The 19,790-nt window shown below is 48.9% G+C and overlaps 1 protein-coding gene across 1 annotated transcript; it reads right to left on the bottom strand.

Moving 5' to 3' along the window:
• Positions 1 to 1,787: 1,787 nt before the first annotated feature.
• Positions 1,788 to 19,567, bottom strand: LOC122919740 (cyclin P). Its single transcript, XM_044268925.1, has 8 exons — positions 19,133 to 19,567; positions 7,069 to 7,206; positions 6,420 to 6,590; positions 6,245 to 6,343; positions 4,012 to 4,167; positions 3,151 to 3,309; positions 2,194 to 2,366; positions 1,788 to 1,965 (listed from the first exon to the last, which is right to left on the bottom strand). The coding sequence occupies exons 1-8, from the start codon at positions 19,565 to 19,567 to the stop codon at positions 1,788 to 1,790; spliced, it is 1,509 nt and encodes a 502-aa protein (XP_044124860.1).
• Between the last annotated feature and the right edge of the window lie 223 nt (positions 19,568 to 19,790).

Here is a 19,790-nt window from a genome sequence, read left to right as displayed (position 1 = left end):
GTGTTGCAGTCCACACTATGTTCCCTCCAGTGGCGGTCCCACAAGTCTTGTACACGAACCTGCAGTTCTGGAGCCATATGCGTAGGGGTCCTTGTCAGAGCGGCGACAGGGTCCCGTCCGGATTCAATCTCTGGTGCAGAGCTCTCTTGCTTTTCTGCCATACTGCTTCGGCAATACACTCCTCTCTCCATACAGCAATCAGCGTCTTCCTTTCTAACGTGTGCATGCACGTCACGCTCTTCCTGAGTGCTGGGCCTGCCTCCCAGGTCTGTCTGAGTGACTGGAGCGGCGCAACCATTATCCACCATACAAGAGGCGGTCTCTGGGAACCGGGTGTCCGGAGCAACACTGGTCAGTACTCCAACTGGGTTTGGAGACACACAATAATGCAACAGTCTTTTGTGCATGAAGATATTCATAGGCGGCTATGTCTTTGTCACAACATCCAACTGGTGGGCACATCGATATTCCACACATGGTTCCACCCACTTTGTTCAGCGGCAGAACTTTTCATAGGGCAGAGGAGGCGGCGCTGCGTTTGCATACTGGGTTCAGCCTCTCAGAGTTAACACAGTAAAGGTAGGATGGGCTTGACCAGACAATTTTGCATAAGTAGGCGGCACTACGTTTTCCCGCTCTTCAGGGGGTGTCGCTAACTTGTCCACAGTGATGGCGCAGTATTTTTTTTTTCAAACAACTTCCATGAACTCACTATGCCCATCACGAAATACCTTTGGGTGTCTTCTTTCCAAAATGGGGTCACTTGTGGGGTAGTTATACTGCCCTGGCATTTTAGGGGCCCTAAGTAGTTTGAAATCAAAATGTGTAAAAAATGCCCTGTGAAATCCTAAAGGTGCTCTTTGGAATGTGGACCCCTTTGCCCACCTAGGCTGAAAAAAAGTGTCACACATCTGGTATCGCCGTACTCAGGAGAAGTTAGGCAATGTGTTTTGGGGTGTCTTTTTACATATACCCATGCTAGGTGAGAGAAATATCTCTCTAAAAGACAACTTTTCCCATTTTTTTATACAAAGTTGTCATTTGACAGAGATATTTATCAAGCCGGCTCCCCATAGAAGTGAATGGGAGCGCATCTCGCATTTGCAGCCCTCACTCCCATTCACTTCTATGGGGCCGACTGATTTAGCCGAGCCAGCGCTCGGCTATTTTTGCCGGCCCCACAGAAAATGAATGGAGGACGGCTGTGCATGTACAGTGCGCCCTCCTTCACTTACGGGGCTCCGTTCTCAATATAGGTGCGGATCCCAGCGGTGGGACCCGCATCTATAAGACAATGGGGGCATATCCTAGCGATATGCCCCCATTTGCCCGTGATGAGACAACCCCTTTAAGTAAGAAGCTTATAACAGATGTTCTATGAGACATTATAGATACATAAAATGACTCTTTATTAAACATATGCCGTTTCTAGTTTTTTTTTTATGGACTTTGTTTTGCAGTTTTTATATATTGCACATACATTAACAGCCGCAGACACATTTTAAAAGAAAACACACACTTTCCGCACACAACCATCAATACATACTTAAAACAATAAAATACAACCGCTCCATTCTTCACACTAGAAATTAATAAAAAAAGACATCATTTATATATTTCAAACCACAAAATATACAGATATTATATTAAAATATTATTATTTTTCCCTGGTATTTCAGTGTAGCCCTGGGTTTCTTGTTGTAAGGTTCATCACAGCACAGATTCCTCTGTAATCTTTTGTTCTCTATGGTCCAAATTTTCAAGATTTTAGTAAATCAGAAGATTCATCAGGAATTGGGGCAGAACATTCCTATGCAGCGGGCAAGGTGTTTGGAGTTGGCCATGGCAGGTCCTGTGCTTACCCCATGTCTCTGAGGACGGGAATATTTCTGCCAGATGGACTTGGAGCTGACACGGAGGGCTGCTTTTCCCATGAGTTGTTGAGGAAGGCTCAAGTCTACATCACTGTAATGATAGACAATAAAAGAATGCTTAAAGGGGCTGAACAGGAATAAAAAAACATGGCTACTTTCTCCCAAAGTAAGGATCACCACTGACCATGGGTAAAGCCCATCCCCATCCACTCTAGTGGTGCTGAGCTTCAGTACCAGACAGATGTTGAGCTGTTTTTGGTGGAAAGGGGCCATGTTTTCTACTCATGAGCGATCATTTTAAGTGTCTGAACGGTAGTACCTGTAGGAGTAGAGCGGCCCTTGCCCATTCTGATCAAGACTCAAAGTTCCAGACTCCTGGGATACCATCTGTGCCAACGACAATGCGGCAGATGCCAAAAGGGCTGGCTCAACCATTGCTCCATCAGCCTCCAGTAGAGTTAGCTCCATGAAGTACATGGCGAGGTACTCAACCTATAGTTTTAAAAGTCCAGTATGTTAATACAAGATGGTGGCACTAAATCTAGAATAGTCACTGAGATGTACAGAAAACAACATGACTGAACCTGCAGATGAGGGGACAATGAAGATTATGATGGCAGATGCCTTCTATTTGTGAGATTCTGTATAGTACATAAGGCATTGTTCACATCTGCATTCGTAGCTTTGATCGGAGCTTCCGTCAGCAGTTCTGACACATTTCATAGCAAGAATAGAGCGTGCAGTACTATTCTTGCTGTCAGAACAATGGCCACCTTGACAGAACCTCTAAGGACTACATCATAAGTCAATGGAGTACTTTCGGTACCATTGGGATTAGTCATAGGACAAATCCTGAACAGAGTTCTGGTGACTTCTAGAGGGACTATATCAGAAGGGCAGCATAACCTCCCAATGGTCCTTAATGGTCCACCCTCCATCACTACACAAAACATACATGTTCACTTTGTCACCAGCAACAAGCGATTGACCCATATGAGCTTCAAATAGGATTGTCTTCTTCTGGACCTTTAGGCATCCATTACTGTATTATAATGTGGACCCAAGGATCCACTAGTACCCTGGTAGAAGCCTCACCCTGTGTGGCACAAGGTAAAAATTGAGGGTCTGCAGAACCTAATTTATGCCTTGATCAGATCAGTCCCAAGGGTGTTAAAGATCCTACGAAAATGCTAGGCTTCTTAAATGCTATATTTGTACTAGCCTACAAGAATTTGGGACATGCTTTCTAGGAGCTTGGGTTGATGTCCATACATACATTTTCAGGACACTTCCCGGTAACGGAGAGGAGGCGCAGGAAATGCAGGGGTTGTATGTAGTGCAGCTCAAAGCTGAGGCGGTGGAGAACCTTCTTCTCCATTTTGAGAAGCTCTTTCTTGGTGAAGGCATCTTCCATCATGAAACAAAGCTCTGCCGGCTGCAAGAAATCCATAAACTGATGTCAAGCATCAGAGAAATCAACAGATAACCTCCCTTACTGTGTAAGGATCATAGAAGCAGGGCATGCTACGGGAGCCCTTGATAAGAGATGACCCCAGCTTAGGTTGTCTATTCCTCTTCCTTATGGACACCATCATCCTACACCAGCCTTACTCATTAGAGCTTCTGTGCCCCCTTAGGCCCCATGTCTCAGGTAGACTGCTACAAGGGAAGATAGGTTAGGGGCAGTACTGTCCCAAGGTGGGGTAGAAGATGTGGTGGCATCAATCAGGACCAGGAGGAGGCAAGTTTCTGTGATGGAAGAGTCATGGTTGGACATTCAACCAAGCTTCATTGGAACCTACCAGTCTACAGCACATTGATAAGCAATGGTTTTTGCTCCCCCTAGTGGCACCTGATGGATCCCACATAACATCTGCTAGCCTAACCCATTATATAACTATTTTTTTGACTTCTGCCTTTCTAATTTATTTGCCAACTGTAAGAATCTGTAGGAAAAAAATCTTTTCTCAAGGTCTGAATAAGCGCACAGAGCAGGTGACAAAATATGAGCACGTGCAGCGATTGCTTCGATGAGAGTATTTATAAAAACGTGGAGGACCCCTTTAACATATCATTAGTAGATATCCTCATAGCACACCACAACTCATCACTGTATAGACGGTACAGATAGTCTGACCTCAGGAATAAGGCTTTCCTCAATCTTGCAGGCAATGAAGAGGCAGCTGGCCGCGAGTAACTGGAGAAGGGATATTCGGATTTTGTGAACTTTCATGTAAGAATTCATTAAGTACACGGCCAGATAGAGCGTCTCCTCCTGCAGGCCCAGATATTCCTGCTCCAAGACACAAGGACATGAAACAAGAACATTTTGTGGACAGATAAGAGATGCCGATTCTTCATGGGATAACAGTTCTGAGAAGACAAATCCTCTCCTGTCAGCTCCTTTAAAGAGGACCTGTCCCCTCCTGATGTGTCCGTTTTCGTACGTACTTACATCCTCCATGTAATAATTCTGGAGACTCTATTCTTATGACCCTTTGTTGTGTCATTCCTTTATTATTCCTGCTAGAACTTATGAATGAATTACTGGTAGTTTACAATGAAGGTCCAGATGAGTGTTACCAGTTTGGGGGGGGGGGGGGGGTCCCTGCACAGTCTGACACTATACAATCAGTGCTGCCAGTGTCAGACTGTGCAGGGACCCCCCCCCCCCCCCCCCAAACTGTTAACACTCATCTGGACCTTCATTGTAAACTACCAGTAATTCATTCATAACTTCTAGCAGGAATAATAAAGGTATGGCACAACAAAGAGTCATAAGAACAGATGCTCCAGAATTTATTACATGGGGAATGCAAGTAGTTGCTAAAATAGACATGTCAGGAGAGGTGACAAGAACCAAAAACTCAACTTCTCAAGGACTTACATTAAAGGGGTTTTCTCAGACTTAACTACTGATGAGAGAGGTCACAGCCTTCTCTCAGCTCACCAAGCACAGCGCCGTACATTGTATAGTGGCCGTGCTTGGTACTGCAGTGAAGTGAATGGGGCTGAGCTGCTACTTGGCCACATGATTGATGAAAGTGAAATCACTGGCCTAAGCAAAACTGTAAACAGCAGCTTGGCAGGGGTGTCGGATGTTAGACCCCCACCGATCAGATATGGATTACCTATCCAGAGGATAGGTCTTCAGTTGAAAAATCATGTAACTTTTCTTGGGCTGTGGACGTAGCAGATTGCAAGTTGGAACACAACCAATTCACTTGACTTCACATGAGTTAAAGGAGTTTTCTGGGAGTACAGTATTGATGGCTTATCCTCAGGATAGCTCATCAATATCTGATTGACAGGGGTACCAGGAGTCGAACTCCCACCAGTGGCATCTTCCTAGGACACTGACGTCACGCTCTTTGTTCACATGCCTATGTACAGCTCAGTCCCATTCAAATAAATTGACCTGGGCTGCAATACCAAGCACAGCCACTATACAATGGATGGCGCTGTGCTTGATATGCTTTGAGTAGGTCGCATTGCTCACTGGAGCACCCACAGTTTCTTCAAAACTCTGATTGTTGGCAGTGCTTGGGTTTCGGACCCCCACCGATCAGATATTGATGATCTATCGTAAGGATAGGTCATCAATCTTGTACTCCAGAAAAACCCTTTTAATCTTGGACAATTGCGTTTTTCTTTTCCGTCATTGAGTTCCGTCCTAGGGGTTCTATACCGGAAAAGAACTGATCAGTTTTATCCTAATGCATTCTGAATGGAGAGCAATCTGTTCAGGATGCATCAGGATGTCTTCAGTTCAGTCTTTTTGACTGTTCAGGACAGAGATAATACCGCAGCATGCTACGGTCTTATCTCCGGCCAAAAATCCGGAACACTTGCCAGACCGAAAAAAATGTGAAAAAAATGAATGTCGGGTCCGTTTTTCTGGATCACACCGGAGAGACGGATCCAGCACTTCAATGCATTTGTCAGATGGATCTGCATCCGGATCCCTCTGACAAATGCCATCAGTTTGCATACGTTTTGACGGATCCGGCAGGCAGTTCCGGCAACGGAACTGCCTGCCGGATTCCTCTGCCGCAAGTGTGAAAGTAGCCTTAAGCGGTCAGTATTGTAATAATTTGTTTTTCTAGAACATGAAAGATATGGCAGCTTTCTATCAAAAACAATGCCATACCTGTCCACAGGTCGCATGTGGTATTGCAGCTTAGCTTCATTCACTTCAGTAGAGCTAGGTTTCAATACCAGACAAACCTTGCGGACAGATGGTGGCGCTGTTTCTGGAAGAAAGCCGCCATTTTTTTTTCTAATCCTGGACAACGAGAAAAATAATAATCTAATATTTTTTCCAGAGGACCGAGAGAAAAATCTACAGAACCAGTAGACAGGGTACATACATGAACTTGGACCACCCAGTCCACCAGCATTGTCCTCATTTCTGTGGTCACAGCTTTGGGGATGTCGGCTGCCCGGAGGGCATGCTTAGACTGTTGCTTCTAGGAGGAACAGATGTGAGAACGTTGGACAAAGCTGACAAATTTTGCACCTGGAAACATTTCAAGTTTTTCTCACCATCATACTAGAGAAGATGTCGATGGCGTACTCTTGCTCAGTATGCATATCTAGCGTCAGCATGGTCCGGCATAGGTCTTCTCCCAAACAGTCATTAACAATAGGTCCTGAAGAGCTGACGGGCACAGGGATCTGACCATCTGGACCTTCTGGAGGAATCAGGAGAACCCTCTGTATTAGGCACAGTAAGTCAAGAGCAGCCTGATCAAGACTAGGCTATAGTAATCAGGCTAGAGATCCCCAAGTGTTACCATCCCGATCAGGATATCGGGTTACATTAGACATGAAACCTCAGAACTCGACAGGACATATTTTTTTTTACCTTTTCGCAATATTGAGTTGATCACTGTAGTCACCACTTTGTCAATGGCCAAAGGCTTGGAACATGGAAAGAGTCTTTTCTTCTATAGGAGGAAGAGCAGAGAACATATAACCATCATGACTTCTGATTGAGCCGTATACTCTTGGAGATCAAGGTCTGAAGAAGCCCTCAAGCTTATAGGCTGTAGCTAGGCTTTTCCTTCACCGGGGGTGAAGGTCCAGTTAGCTGCCCTCACTCTGTATTTAAATACCCGGCCTGGACTCAAATCAGGAATTTAGGTCATTGTAGATCAAAGCAAGATAGCCCCCATCTATTTCTGTCACTCACCTTCTTGTCTTCCTTCTTGCAGTCTTCTCTTTTGGACTGGGGCTCTCCTGTAGGATATGAACCCATCTTCTTGTCTTCTTTCTTGGAGACAATTCTGTTGTTGTCCTTGAAGGGCTCTCTTTTTCCTTCCATCTGAAACTGCCAGAACAGGGGGATTCCTTATGGTTACTTATCGGTCCATTGTAAGGACTTCTCCTGAATACAAGCCCTATTAGGACATATGGATGACATAGATGGGACATCCTGCTGGATGCAATTTAATGCAGGGATGCCCAACCTTTGGCCCTCCAGCTGTTGTAAAACCACAGCTCCCACCATGCCCTGCTGTAGGCTGATAGCAATAAATAAAGAGACATCTTCACTGTTCCCTGATAACAGACAATGGAAGGAAGAACAAATGGGCATGTTTGATTTCAGAGACACCTGTCCATCGGTTGAGTAAGGCCGTACTGGGGCTTTAGCCTAGGAGGAGGCCAGCATGATTCATTTTGGTGCTAGGGGACGGGCAATCAGGGGTTAATGATATCTGGTGAGAGGGGTGTGTCAATAAGGGAGGGGTTAGGACTTTATATGGGGATCTGTTTGAGGTCTGGGCGCCATTTTGTGTTTATTTAAGAAAAGCTAACAAGCTGAGGCTTACCTGATGGAGTCAGTGAAGGCGTTGATTAGGAGGTTGCGGGCGGCAGCGGAGGCCCGTGGACCGGAGTGGCTGAGGGAACAGATGGCAGGCCTTCTGCAGGGGAAGGTGGCGGGTACCGCAGGCCCGCAGCCAAGTTTGAGATGGCCGCGGCGGGTACGTCCGCCAGCGTGCCTTAGTCCAAGTGAGTCCCCCAGGGTTCGGCGCCGGATCGAGAGCCCCTCCAGGGACCCTCCACAAAGGGGGACCCGTGGGCAGCTAATTTCCTCGTCCTCCCGGCGTGGGAGGAATCTCACTGTGAGGCGGAACGCAGAGCAGGGCGGGGGTGTCAGCCCCGTCTTCACCAGAAGGCAGCATGGGAGCAGCAGCGGGAACTGCGGGCTTCCCTCCCCCTTGGGTGGCGGGGAGGACCGCTTGGCGTGGGAGAGGAAGCGGCAATATGAGGACTGAGGCTGTGCATGATGGGGCCAGCAGTGTGCACAGGCCTCATAGCAGTGACAGAAGACAAGGAGTTGGTCCTGCACACCTGGATGAAGAAGATGGGTGGGGGTCGTCGCAGAGCGCACCCAGTATGGCGGAAGCTGGGGTGCAGTCGTTCAGCGGCGGGTCTTCAGAGGGAAGGAGTGAAGACACGACTAGACGGGACATCAGGAGCAAGGACCATCGGCTGCGGGGTTCACAGCGCCCAGGCAGCCAGGTGAGACGATTTGGGCATCCCTTCATTGAATAGTTAGCAGCCCGGGTGGTGTTGGGGCTGGGGGAGGAGTCATGGGGAGCTAGTTGGGGGCCTGGGGCCGCTGTTAAGTAGCCTCACGGGGTAGGTTACTGGTTTGGGAGGGGCGGGTTTATCACCATTACCGGCTTGAGGGGTAGGTGCCAGGATGAATGGGCCAGTGGGGGGGGTTTGCCGCCTCGGGCTGGGGAACAGTGTCAGTACAGACTCAGGCCGGGGAGGAAGAGAACAGGCCTAGGGCGGACGATGAGGCTAAGGCCTCTTTCACACGGGCGTCATGTTTTTTGCCCGGATAAGAGCCGGGTGCGTTGCGGGAAAATGCACGATTTTTCCGCGCGAGTGCAAAACATTGTCATGCGTTTTGCACTCGCGTGAGAAAAATCACGCATGTTTGGTACCCAAACCCGAACTTCTTCACAGAAGTTCGGGCTTGGGATTGATGTTCTGAAGATTGTATTATTTTCCCTTATAACATGGTTATAAGGGAAAATAATAGCATTCTGAATACAGAATGCTTAGTATAATAGGGCTGGAAGGGTTAAAAATAATAAAAAAAGTTAACTCACCTACTCCTCTTGTTAGCGTAGATCCCGGTCTGTTCTTTAGCTGTGGACTGAATGACCTGAGGTGATGTCAGATCACATGCTCCAATCACATGGTCCATCACCATGGTGATGGAGCATGTGATCTGACGTCATCAAAGGTCCTTTAGCCCACAGCTAAAGAACAGACCGGGATCTACGCTAACAAGAGGAGAAGGTGAGTTAACTTTTTTATTATTTTTAACCCTTCCAGCACTATTATACTATTCATTCTGTATTCAGAATGCTATTATTTTCCCTTATAACCATGTTATAAGGGAAAATAATACAGTGAATAGACTGTCACCTAGAACCCATGCGTGAAAATCGCACCGCATCCGCACTTGCTTGCGGATGCTTGCGATTTTCACGCAACCCCATTCATTTCTATAGGGCCTGCGTTACGTGAAAAACGCACAAAGAGGAGCATGCTGCGATTTTCACGCAACGCATAAGTGATGCGTGAAAATCACCGCTCGTGTGCACAGCCCCATAGAAATGAATGGGTCAGGATTCAGTGCGGGTGCAATGCGTTCACCGCACGCATCGCACCCGCACGGAAAACTCGCCCGTGTGAAAGGGGCCTAAGGCTATGCTCTGGAGGTGGACACCAAACCGCTCCCTGCAGCGTTTTGCTGTCCGCCTGATGAAGCGGTGCCAAATGGATCCGTCCTGGCACACAATGCAAATCAATGGGTCAAAGAAGGATGAGGGGAAAAAAGGAGGAGGAGGATTGATCCCGCGCATTTTTTCAAATTTGTTACAGGCATTTGCCATTTTAGAGAGTGTTATTGGTGGAAAGACACCCGAGTGTTGCTCGGCCCTTTTCTGCTACTTAGATGCGATCGGGGAGGCCTACACGGTTTATGGGGGTCTAGGTTAGCTCCGTTATGATGAGCAATTTAGGAAGAGGAAAGCGGTCCGCCCTAATATACAGTGGGACCATAAAGATATTGGTTTATGGTTAAGAGTGACTGCGCCGGGGAGGCAGAGGTAGTCCTTTCAGGGGGATTCAAGGGGGTCCGGTCAGGCTAGTCTCTCAGCAGCGTCCGCCAAAGGGTTGCGTTTCCTTTTTGATGAAGGGAGCTGCAAGTTCGGCGTGAAATGCAAATTTAAAAAAACGAGTGTTCATTTTGTGGGGGGAATCATGGAGCCAATCGATGCTTCAAAGGCAATAGGCAAAAAGGGTCCGATGCCACTGCAAAAGGGATTGACTCCAGTGCGGGTGGAAAGTATGGTGCAGTATCTAAACAGATACCATAATCGAGAAGCGGCTGAGCTATTAAAAAGGGGTTTTACCTCTGGCTTTAGTATTCCGTCGAATCCAGTACCGGTGGTTTGTTTGCGTAAAAATTTGCGTTCAGCTTTAGAGCTTCTGGAAGTGGTGTCCGAGAAATTGGCAAAGAAAGTTTTGTTGGATAGGGTGGATGGTCCGTTTGCGGAACCACCGTTAGTTAATTTAAGGGTTTCACCATTGGGGGTAGTGCCCAAGAAAGAGCCGAACAAGTTTCGGCTGATTCACCATTTGTAATTTCCAAAAGGGGCGTCGGTCAATGATGGTATCGATCCTGAACTTTGTTCGGTGGCATGTACATCATTTGATGTGGCTGTGGCATGGGTACGGAAATTGGGCCCAGGTACTTTACTGGCTGACGGACATTGAGGCAGCTTTTCGCCTCCTTCCGGTTAACCCTGATAGTTTACATTTGTTAGGTTGTTTTTAAGATTGGGGGGTATTTTGCAGACAGGTGTTTGCCGATGGGTTGCTCTTTATCGTGTGCTTATTTTGAAGTGTTTAGTACTTTTCTGGAATGGGTGATGGTGGAGATGGCTGGCTGTTCAACTATTATCCATTACTTGGATGATTTCCTTTGTTTAGGCCCGGCAGATTCACAAGTTTGTTCGTTGCTGTTAAGTACACTACATTGCAGTTGATTTTCCCGTTTTTTGGTGTGCCGTTAGCGGAAGAAAAGACAGTTGGTCCGTCGACGGAATTAAGTTTTTTGGGGTATAGTTATAAATACGGAAAAAATTGAGTGTCGGCTTCCTGACGAGAAATTGTAGACTTACAGGTGGAAGTTGAAAAAGCTGGTAGGTTGCCCAAAATTTGTTTGCGAGAGCTACAGTCTCTATTGGGGAAGTTGAACTTTGCGTGCCGAATTATTCCAATGGGCCGGATATTTTGTCGGCGGTTAGTGGCGGATACTGCAGGGATATCGGCTCTGCATCATTTTATTAGGTTGGGTCGGGAATTGAGGAGAGATCTGAAAGTTTGGGCTGGTTTTCTAAAGAATTTCAATGATAGAGCGTTGGTTATGGGTGATGCGGTGAACAGTTTTGATTTTGAGTTATTTTCGGATGCAGCTGGGGGGGGGGTTGGATTCGGGGTTTATTGCCACAGGCAGTGGTGCGCGAGAGTCTTTGGCCGGATTCATGGGTTATGTGGGGTTGGGTGCGGAATTTGGCTCTACTAGAGCTTTTTCTGATAGTTCTTGCAGTGGTTTTATGGGGTGATAAATTCAGGAACAGGAAGATTCGTTTGCATTGTGATAATCTGGGGTTGGTGCAGGCGATCAATAGTTTGACCGCCTCGTCTCCTCCAGTGGTTCGTTTGTTACAGCATTTTGTGTTACTCTGTTTATCGCTTAATGTGTGCGTGGTGGCAGTTCATGTGCCTGGGGTGTCCGATTGCATTGCGGAAGCCCTCTCTCGTTCGCAATGGGAGCGTTTTCATAATCTGGCCCCAGAAGCAGATTCAGAAGGGTTGGGGTGTCCGGAGTCCTTATGGGAGCTCTTGGAGGTACAGTAGAGGGTCTTCTGCAGGCATCAATGAGCGCAGGTACATGGCCAGCATATAATAAAGCCTGGAGTATTTGGGAACAGTGGTGTGAGATAATGGGGGCGCGGGTAGATGAGGGGGAAGTCCCGCTTTTGTTATTCTTGGGCATGTTAAAGAAGAGGGTTGGTCAGTCTCACAATTAAATAGATGTATTTCAGGATTGGCTTTCGGTTTCAAGTTAAGGGATCTCCCAAACATTACTAAAGCTTTTTTAGTGAAACAAGTTTTGAAGAGTTTGAGGAGGGGTAAGTGAACGGAGGACAGAAGAAGGCCCATGTCGTTTGACTTGTTGTTGGGAATTGGGGGACAGGCGGAATCAGTGTGTAGTTCTTTGGGTGAAGTACGTTTATTTAAGTTGGCTTTTTCACTGGCCTTTATTGGGGCTTTTCGTTTGGGGGAATTGGTGTGCAGAATTGTTCGGGGCGTGGGGGGCCTTTATGGGGAGGATGTGGATCTGTATCAGGATAGGGTTGTGGTTAGGATTCAGGTGTCGATGACAGATAGGGAGGGGAGGGGGGCTCAATGTCAGCTTGTTTTTGGTTCCGGGGTGTTCTTTGTGTCCAGTGCAGTGTTAGGGAATTGATTACGGATATAAAATTTTACCTTTTGAGGTTATGGTCGTTGTTTCCCGCCATGATTACAGTGTGATCTGACATTATACCTTTATGTCGAACATGGCGGGAGGCGCGTTCAGTGGAAGATATTAATAAGGCTCGCATTAAGGAGAACCAGGGCGATAGGCAAGTTTGTGGCCAGGAACAGGGCAGTGGCTGCCAGGCATCTGGAATTTGAGTCGGGGGTGGGAGAATTTTGGAGGTCAGACGAGGGTTCACCTTAATGCGGTGGGCATAGACTTGTGGTCTCTGGTTCTTCAAGGGGGGGGGGAATCTAGAGAGCTTTAGGTTTGTGGATGAACGTGCAAGCTTAAGGGTGTGAGGGTGTCAAGTTGCACGTTGTTGGCGGTGGGAGGTCCTCGAAGCTGGTGGTATGGGTTGGTACTTGGTTGGTTCAGTAAGGCGTCCATCAGTTGGTGTCTCCGAGCTGGTGTTCTACGGCTGGAGGCAAGGTGGATTTGCCATGTTGCTTGTGGGTTAATAATAAACTTTGGGGCTTCTAGGACCTTCCTCATCTGGGTTAACTTATTGTTATTTATCATATGTATTTATGTGTTAATAAAACGGCTGGGGTGGCCGATTTAATCCGACTCTGGTTTCTGTGTTTTTATTATTTGGGTAGGTGGAGACATGGGGGGGGGGGGGGGGGGGGGGAGGTATTAGAGCAAGAGGACCCGAGGAATTAACTAATAATTTAATCATGTATGGTATTATATACTCCATTGATGTGCATAGGACTAAGTTGCAATACCACACATAACCTGTGGACAGGTGTGGCACTGTTTATAGAATTTCTAAGGACTAGTGCTATTTTACGCAACAGCCACATGGATGCGGACAGCAATTCCATGTGAATTCCAGAAATGAATGGGTCCAGGTCTGCATCTGAACCGCAAAAAAAGGCAGATCGGACACAGACCAAAAATATACGGGTGATTGTATTTTCTTTCTGTGTCCATAAAAAATTTTTTTTGCGGACCGTATACGAAACCATCCGCAAAAAAAAACAAAAAACAGAAGCTACTCCGTATGCATTCCATTTCCGTTCCGCAAAAAAAATAGAACATGTCCTATTAGGGGCCAGCTGTTCCGTAAAATACGGAATGCACATGGATGTCATCTGTATTTTTTGCGGATCGCAAAATACATACGGTCGTGTGCACGAGGCCTAATTCTGTAGAACCCGTTTAAAACCTGAGAATTTGGGTGTGCAGCTAACTAAAACCTCCCTCCCGTGTCACACATCCTGCATCGGACTGTAGTTCATTGGGCCCACCAGAGGAAATTATTTTGAGGGCCCATCCTCTAGGCATGCAGTAACTTTTTGTTTTCATTGCACATGCAGGACGTACCATCAGTCAGATTTAGGGTTCAGCCACGCGGTGACGTGTGTCGCTGAAAAGTCATGCAACATTTTTTATAATGACAGTCGATGGTGCCTCATTTCAACATGCTGTGACTCTGATGAGACAGTCGCAAAAAATCCATCCAAGTCGGATTTCCGTGCGACTGTCGTGTCGCAGTAGCATTGCGACATCTTTGACTATATTTTAAAAAATGTTGCGTGTCAGCAATGCGATGCCCATTGCTGACACGGCATCGCAGTAGCTTATGCGCATGCCCCGACCAAGGAAGTCATCGCGTCGGCACGGGATCTCGCTGAGGGGGAGAGAAAACAGATGGGCGGGCAGAGGAAGAGGCTGGGCGGGGATAAGAGGCGAAGACGCAGAGCTGCCTGGGCTCCAACGCGGTGGACGCCGCCCTGGGCACTTGCGAGCCCTCATTTACATATGCATCAAAGTTCGTTTTTGGCAGTTTTAAAAGTCCACAAAAGCATATAAAGGTACCGTTTTAATCATCTGTGTTGCGGCTACAGCGCTATGGGAACTGTTAAAAAGGGGTAAATGTGCTGACAGACTCCCTTTAAAGGGGCAGTCCGGTTTTCTGATACTGAATATCAGATTGGTGGGGTCTGAAACCTGGCACCCCCGCCACAGACTTCTATTATGACGGAATGCCTCTTATAGGCTTCCGTGGTGCATGCAGTTATAGAATTCCGTTACGGTCTGTGGTAGCGTAATCCATAACGGGATTCTTCGATAACCAGAACCTTGTACGCCAAACTTGAAAACACAAGTTCGCTTAAGGCTGAATGCACACGGCCGTGAACGGTGCGTGGTATCCAGGCCTGATTCCTGCTGACAGCAGGAGCGCATGGCGTCATTGGTTGCTGAGCATAGGTCATCAATATCGCAAAACCAGAGAACCCCTTAAACTTACTTTGCATGTAATGAAATAGACTTAAGGAAGCTTTGGCGTTTTCTTGGATAGATGGTGGAGAGCCCCTTTTCCTACTGGGTCTTTCTGGAGCTGCACATATGGTATGTCCAGTCAGCTGGAGATGACCTTTTGGGGCCCTGTTTTAGTAGCTCTCTGGTGGGCCAGTCTGACACAGCAGACATCTGAGGATCCAGAAAGTGAAGATATGGGAAGATGTTTGAGAAGGCCCGCACTCTGTAGAGATACCATTGCTGTCCTTGTATACCATATCATGGTTCTGAAGGGTCAAATAAGGTCCACATTTAAAGCTAGCACTGGAAAGGACCCCAATGTTCCTTCCATGTCCTAGATTGGCAAATGGACGTCTCTGAGCGTGCCAAACAGCTCCCTGTATCTCAGCTTCCTGGACATGTGAGGAAGAGGGGATACTAATGCTAACTGCCAATCAAAGCGAAAATGGGTTTAGAGTTGAGACTACAAGACAGGCCGACATGACTTCTCTCAGGTTCTCTTACCTGTGCTGTGGGACTGGTCCACAGAGATTGACTGAAATTGGGTAATGATGCAGAGAATTGTGGGTTACTATTTAGCACAAGTGTGGGTAATCTGTGGAGCGGATCACCAGTGGTGGGAGTGGATTCCTCATCAGGAGCAGTAGGGCCTCATGCAGATGTCTGTATTTTGTAATCCGGGTGCTATCTGCAGTTGTGGAGGATAACACACTGCCCCATTCATTTCTATGGTATTGTGCACACATCTGACTTTTTTGTGGATCCATGCGGCCGTTCCGCATACCATACAACAGGGATCAGCAACCTCCGGCACTCCAGCTGTGGTGAAACTACATCTCCCAGCACACTCGGTTAGCTGTTCAGAACTCCCATAGAAGTGAATGGAGCATGCTGGGAGTTGTAGTCCTATGGGATCAGAACTGCATTGTGTATAGGCGGTCCTGCCTCCATATAAACTTGGTCTGCTGTTCTGTATCTCCCTCATGCTTTACACTGCAGTACTGTCTGTTCAATTTTGCTGCTGTGTGTAAGTGGAAGGTCAGTACGTGGAGAGATGATTAGGTTACAGTAAGGATGGAAGATTATAAACTACAGGGACCCAAACCCTTAGGGAGAAACGGACTATCAGGAAGTGCAGTGTCCTGAAACACACTGCTTAGGGTCCATTCACACGTCCACAATTTCGTTCCGCATTCTGCGGAACGGAATTGCGGACCTATTAATTTCTATCGGGCAGCACGATATGCTGCCCGGATCCGGAATTGTGGATCCGCACTTCCGGGGTCCGCAATTCCGTTCCCGAAAAAAATAGAATAGGCATTTTCTATTAAGTGTCGGCGATTTGCGGTCCGCAAAATGTGGAACGCACATCGCCGATGTCCATGTTTTGCGGATCCACGGATCCGTAAAAAACACACGGACGTGTGAATGGACCCTTAAAGGGGTTGTCTCACCTCCTTATTTCAGTCCTCCTGGGGCACTTCCTGAGCTGTAGTGGGGGGGGGACCTCTGCTGTGATTCATGGAGCAGGCATGAGGCGCTGGGATAATCCCGCCCCTTGACCACACGTGCACGCTCGTGAGGCTGCTAGACTATCTGAAACACTAGCAGTCTCAGCGGAGCAGACCCTGTACAGATCGTGACAACCAATGTGGTTGCAGCGATTTGTATCTTACAGGAGAGAACGACAGAGAGGTGGACGGGAACAGGAGCTGCTGCGCATGTGCGCTCACACCATCAATTCCCGGCCACCAGAATGGCCGACCTTTTTTTTAGCTATGCGCAATCGCGGCCACCGCTGCTGCACTGCAGCGGTGACCGTAACTCCTGGAGACGAGCAGTGTATAAAGAGGACGAAGAAGCAAGATAGTGGGGACCAGAGCCATTTCTGCTAATTCATCTACATTAGTTACTTATATCAATGTCATGCACATAATAAATATAACTTGATGAGTTGAGACAAACCCTTTAGTGTTGTGATTGTGTTTCATGTAAACTGTGCTTGTAAATGTGTTCTCATAAAGTTGCATAGGGAGGGGGAGGTTCTAACAAGCCTCCCAGGGATGACTCCGCCCATCACTCAGGGGGAGGTTCTAACAAGCCTCCCAGGGCTGACTCCGCCCATCACTCAGGGGGAGGTTCTAACAAGCCTCCCAGGGATGACTCCGCCCATCACTCAGGGGGAGGTTCTAACAAGCCTCCCAGGGCTGACTCCGCCCATCACTCAGGGGGCGGTTCTAACAAGCCTCCCAGGGCTGACTCAGCCCATCACTCAGGGGGAGGTTCTAACAAGCCTCCCAGGGCTGACTCCGCCCATCACTCAGGGGGAGGTTCTAACAAGCCTCCCAGGGCTGACTCCGCCCATCACTCAGGGGGAGGTTCTAACAAGCCTTCCAGGGCTGACTCCGCCCATCACTCAGGGGGAGGTTCTAACAAGCCTCCCAGGGCTGACTCAGCCCATCACTCAGGGGGAGGTTCTAACAAGCCTCCCAGGGCTGACTCAGCCCATCACTCAGGGGGAGGTTCTAACAAGCCTCCCAGGGCTGACTCCGCCCATCACTCAGGGGGAGGTTCTAACAAGCCTTCCAGGGCTGACTCTGCCCATCACTCAGGGGGAGGTTCTAACAAGCCTCCTAGGGCTGACTCCGCCCATCACTCAGGGGGAGGTTCTAACAAGCCTCCCAGGGCTAACTCCGCCCATCACTCAGGGGGAGGTTCTAACAAGCCTCCCAGGGTTGACCACCCCTTACTCAGTGCACAGTGCAGGAAGAAGAAGGTCAGTGTGTGGTGATGTCTGAGGACAAGCTGAACCTCAGCAGCCATTGTGGAGAGTTATCCAAACTCCATACTTAGTTCCATGCACCAGCCCATAGAAGGGAGAAGATCAGGGCCGGACTGGCCTACCGGGAAAATTCCTGTTAGGCCGGTAGCCCTGAGTGCCGCACAGCCGGCCGCAGCGACAGCGAGGAGGCTCCTTGGCCGGTGTAGCTACTAGCTGACTGCCGCACGGCCCGCCTTGCTGATCACAGATAGCAGGTCGGGCACATACACGGAGGAGGCACAGTAATAATGGGCTCCAGTCAGGCGGTCTGCAGAAAGAACTCCCTCCACTGCGCTTGCGCGCAAGTTTGAGTGTAGCAAGATGGCGGATTCCCATGATTTTCTCCCCAGCAGGATCTTCCTGTGTATATCCCCTCCCTGTGAGCAGCCTTTTCCGCTCGGTCTCCGCAAAGGAAGCGCGCGTGGTCTTCTGTGTCTCCGGCCTAAGTGCTGAAAAGTATCCCGCGGAGGCGCGAAGTAAGTGGGCGGCCGGTTCGAACCGCTCAGACTGTCATGGCGGACTGTGGGGTCGCCGGGCGTTAGTGCCGGGTTCTCCGCTTATATGAACCTATCCCTAATCGGGGACTAATGGTAGCAGCATGTCCTGGGGAAAGGGATGTAGCAGGCTGGAGAGAGGACACACGTGGTGCGCACAGGATGTAGCAGGGCTGAAGCTGTCATGTAGCTGCGAGGGCTATGTCATAGTGACTGCGCTCAGCTCTGCTACATCGGTGTAACCTGTACAGCACTGCTACAGTTGTCAGACTCCTGAGAGGATTGAGTTGCTGAGATTGTACAAGCCGGACACTTAAGGGGGGGGGGGGGGGGGGAGGTATTGGGGGTCACATACTTTTTAGAACTGTTAGTTGCACAACACTATGGGCGGTGCCGCAGCCTATATAGCCTATATATATATACCCTGCAGCAGCCCCAGACCTATGTGTAGTGGGAGATCTCCGCACAGCGACCTGGGATCTCCGCAGCCGGACGGATCTTTGCATTGATGTATAATGTAACGCTGCAGTGACGGGGGGGACGCATCTAAAGAGGTCTCCTACATATTTGTATCGGCTGATCTCACTGGGGGACACTTTATGACAGGTGTTGCTTCTGAGACGACCCCTTTAAAGTTTGTTTAGGACAGCAGCACTGTGGATAGGGGGTGTGCTCTTTGCCGATTAACCCTTTAAGGGGTGACCTACAGACTAGATGAATTTCTGACAGCTATCTAATGTATGGGGGTGCCCAGATATCAGGGGGTATAGGAGTCGGCCATGTTTGATTTCAACACGCTCAGTGGTTTTGTCAAGGACGAGGAGCTGCGGCAGGAGGTGCCTGGTATAGAAGACATGCATGCTCAGCCAGAGTCGAGCATGTCTCTGTATGGAGCAGGGGTGGTGGAAAGAGTAGCTTTCAACTTATTGGTATGGATAACTACTAAGGTATATTCGGAGGGGGTTTCGCTTTGAACATTTTCCACCCCAAAATGAAGAATATGCAGCATGTTCATGTGTGGCGCCAGCTACATCCATCTGTAGCATCATGCTACCGCTGGATGTAGCTGGAGCCACAAATGAACGTGTAGGTGTGTAGCTGACTGCCGCGCGGCCTGCCGTGCCGACAGCGAGGAGGCTCCTTGGCCGGTGTAGCTACTAGCTGACTGCCGCACGGCCTGTCGTGCCGACAGCGAGGAGGCTCCTTGGCCGGTGTAGCTACTAGCTGACTGCCGCACGACCTGTCGTGCCGACAGCGAGGAGGCTCCTTGGCCGGTGTAGCTACTAGCTGACTGCCGCACGGCCTGTCGCGCCGACAGCGAGGAGGCTCCTTGGCCGGTGTAGCTACTAGCTGACTGCCACACGGCCTGCCGCGCCGACAGCGAGGAGGCTCCTTGGCCAGTGTAGCTACTAGCTGACTGCCACACGGCCGGCCGTGCCGACAGCGAGGAGGCTCCTTGGCCGGTGTAGCTACTAGCTGACTGCCGCATGGCCGGCCGTGCTGTTCACAGGGAGCAGGTCAGGGTAGCACAGGACCGCACAGTGTGCTCTATGACGTGACGTCAAACCTCATCAGCGCTGCTGCGTGAGTGGCACATCTGACGGCGCGTACCTTTAGTTCAGGCGGGAGCGGCTGCAGAGCACGGGTGCCATTTTGTTCAATGCTCACTGGCACTGCCTGCCATCCACGATTCCACGCTGCTGGTCCAGGCC

The sequence above is a fragment of the Bufo gargarizans genome, chromosome 9 (assembly GCF_014858855.1).
Source record: "Bufo gargarizans isolate SCDJY-AF-19 chromosome 9, ASM1485885v1, whole genome shotgun sequence".
In the NCBI taxonomy this organism is placed as follows: Eukaryota; Metazoa; Chordata; class Amphibia; order Anura; family Bufonidae; genus Bufo; species Bufo gargarizans.
This window is presented reverse-complemented; position numbering and strand designations above follow the sequence as displayed.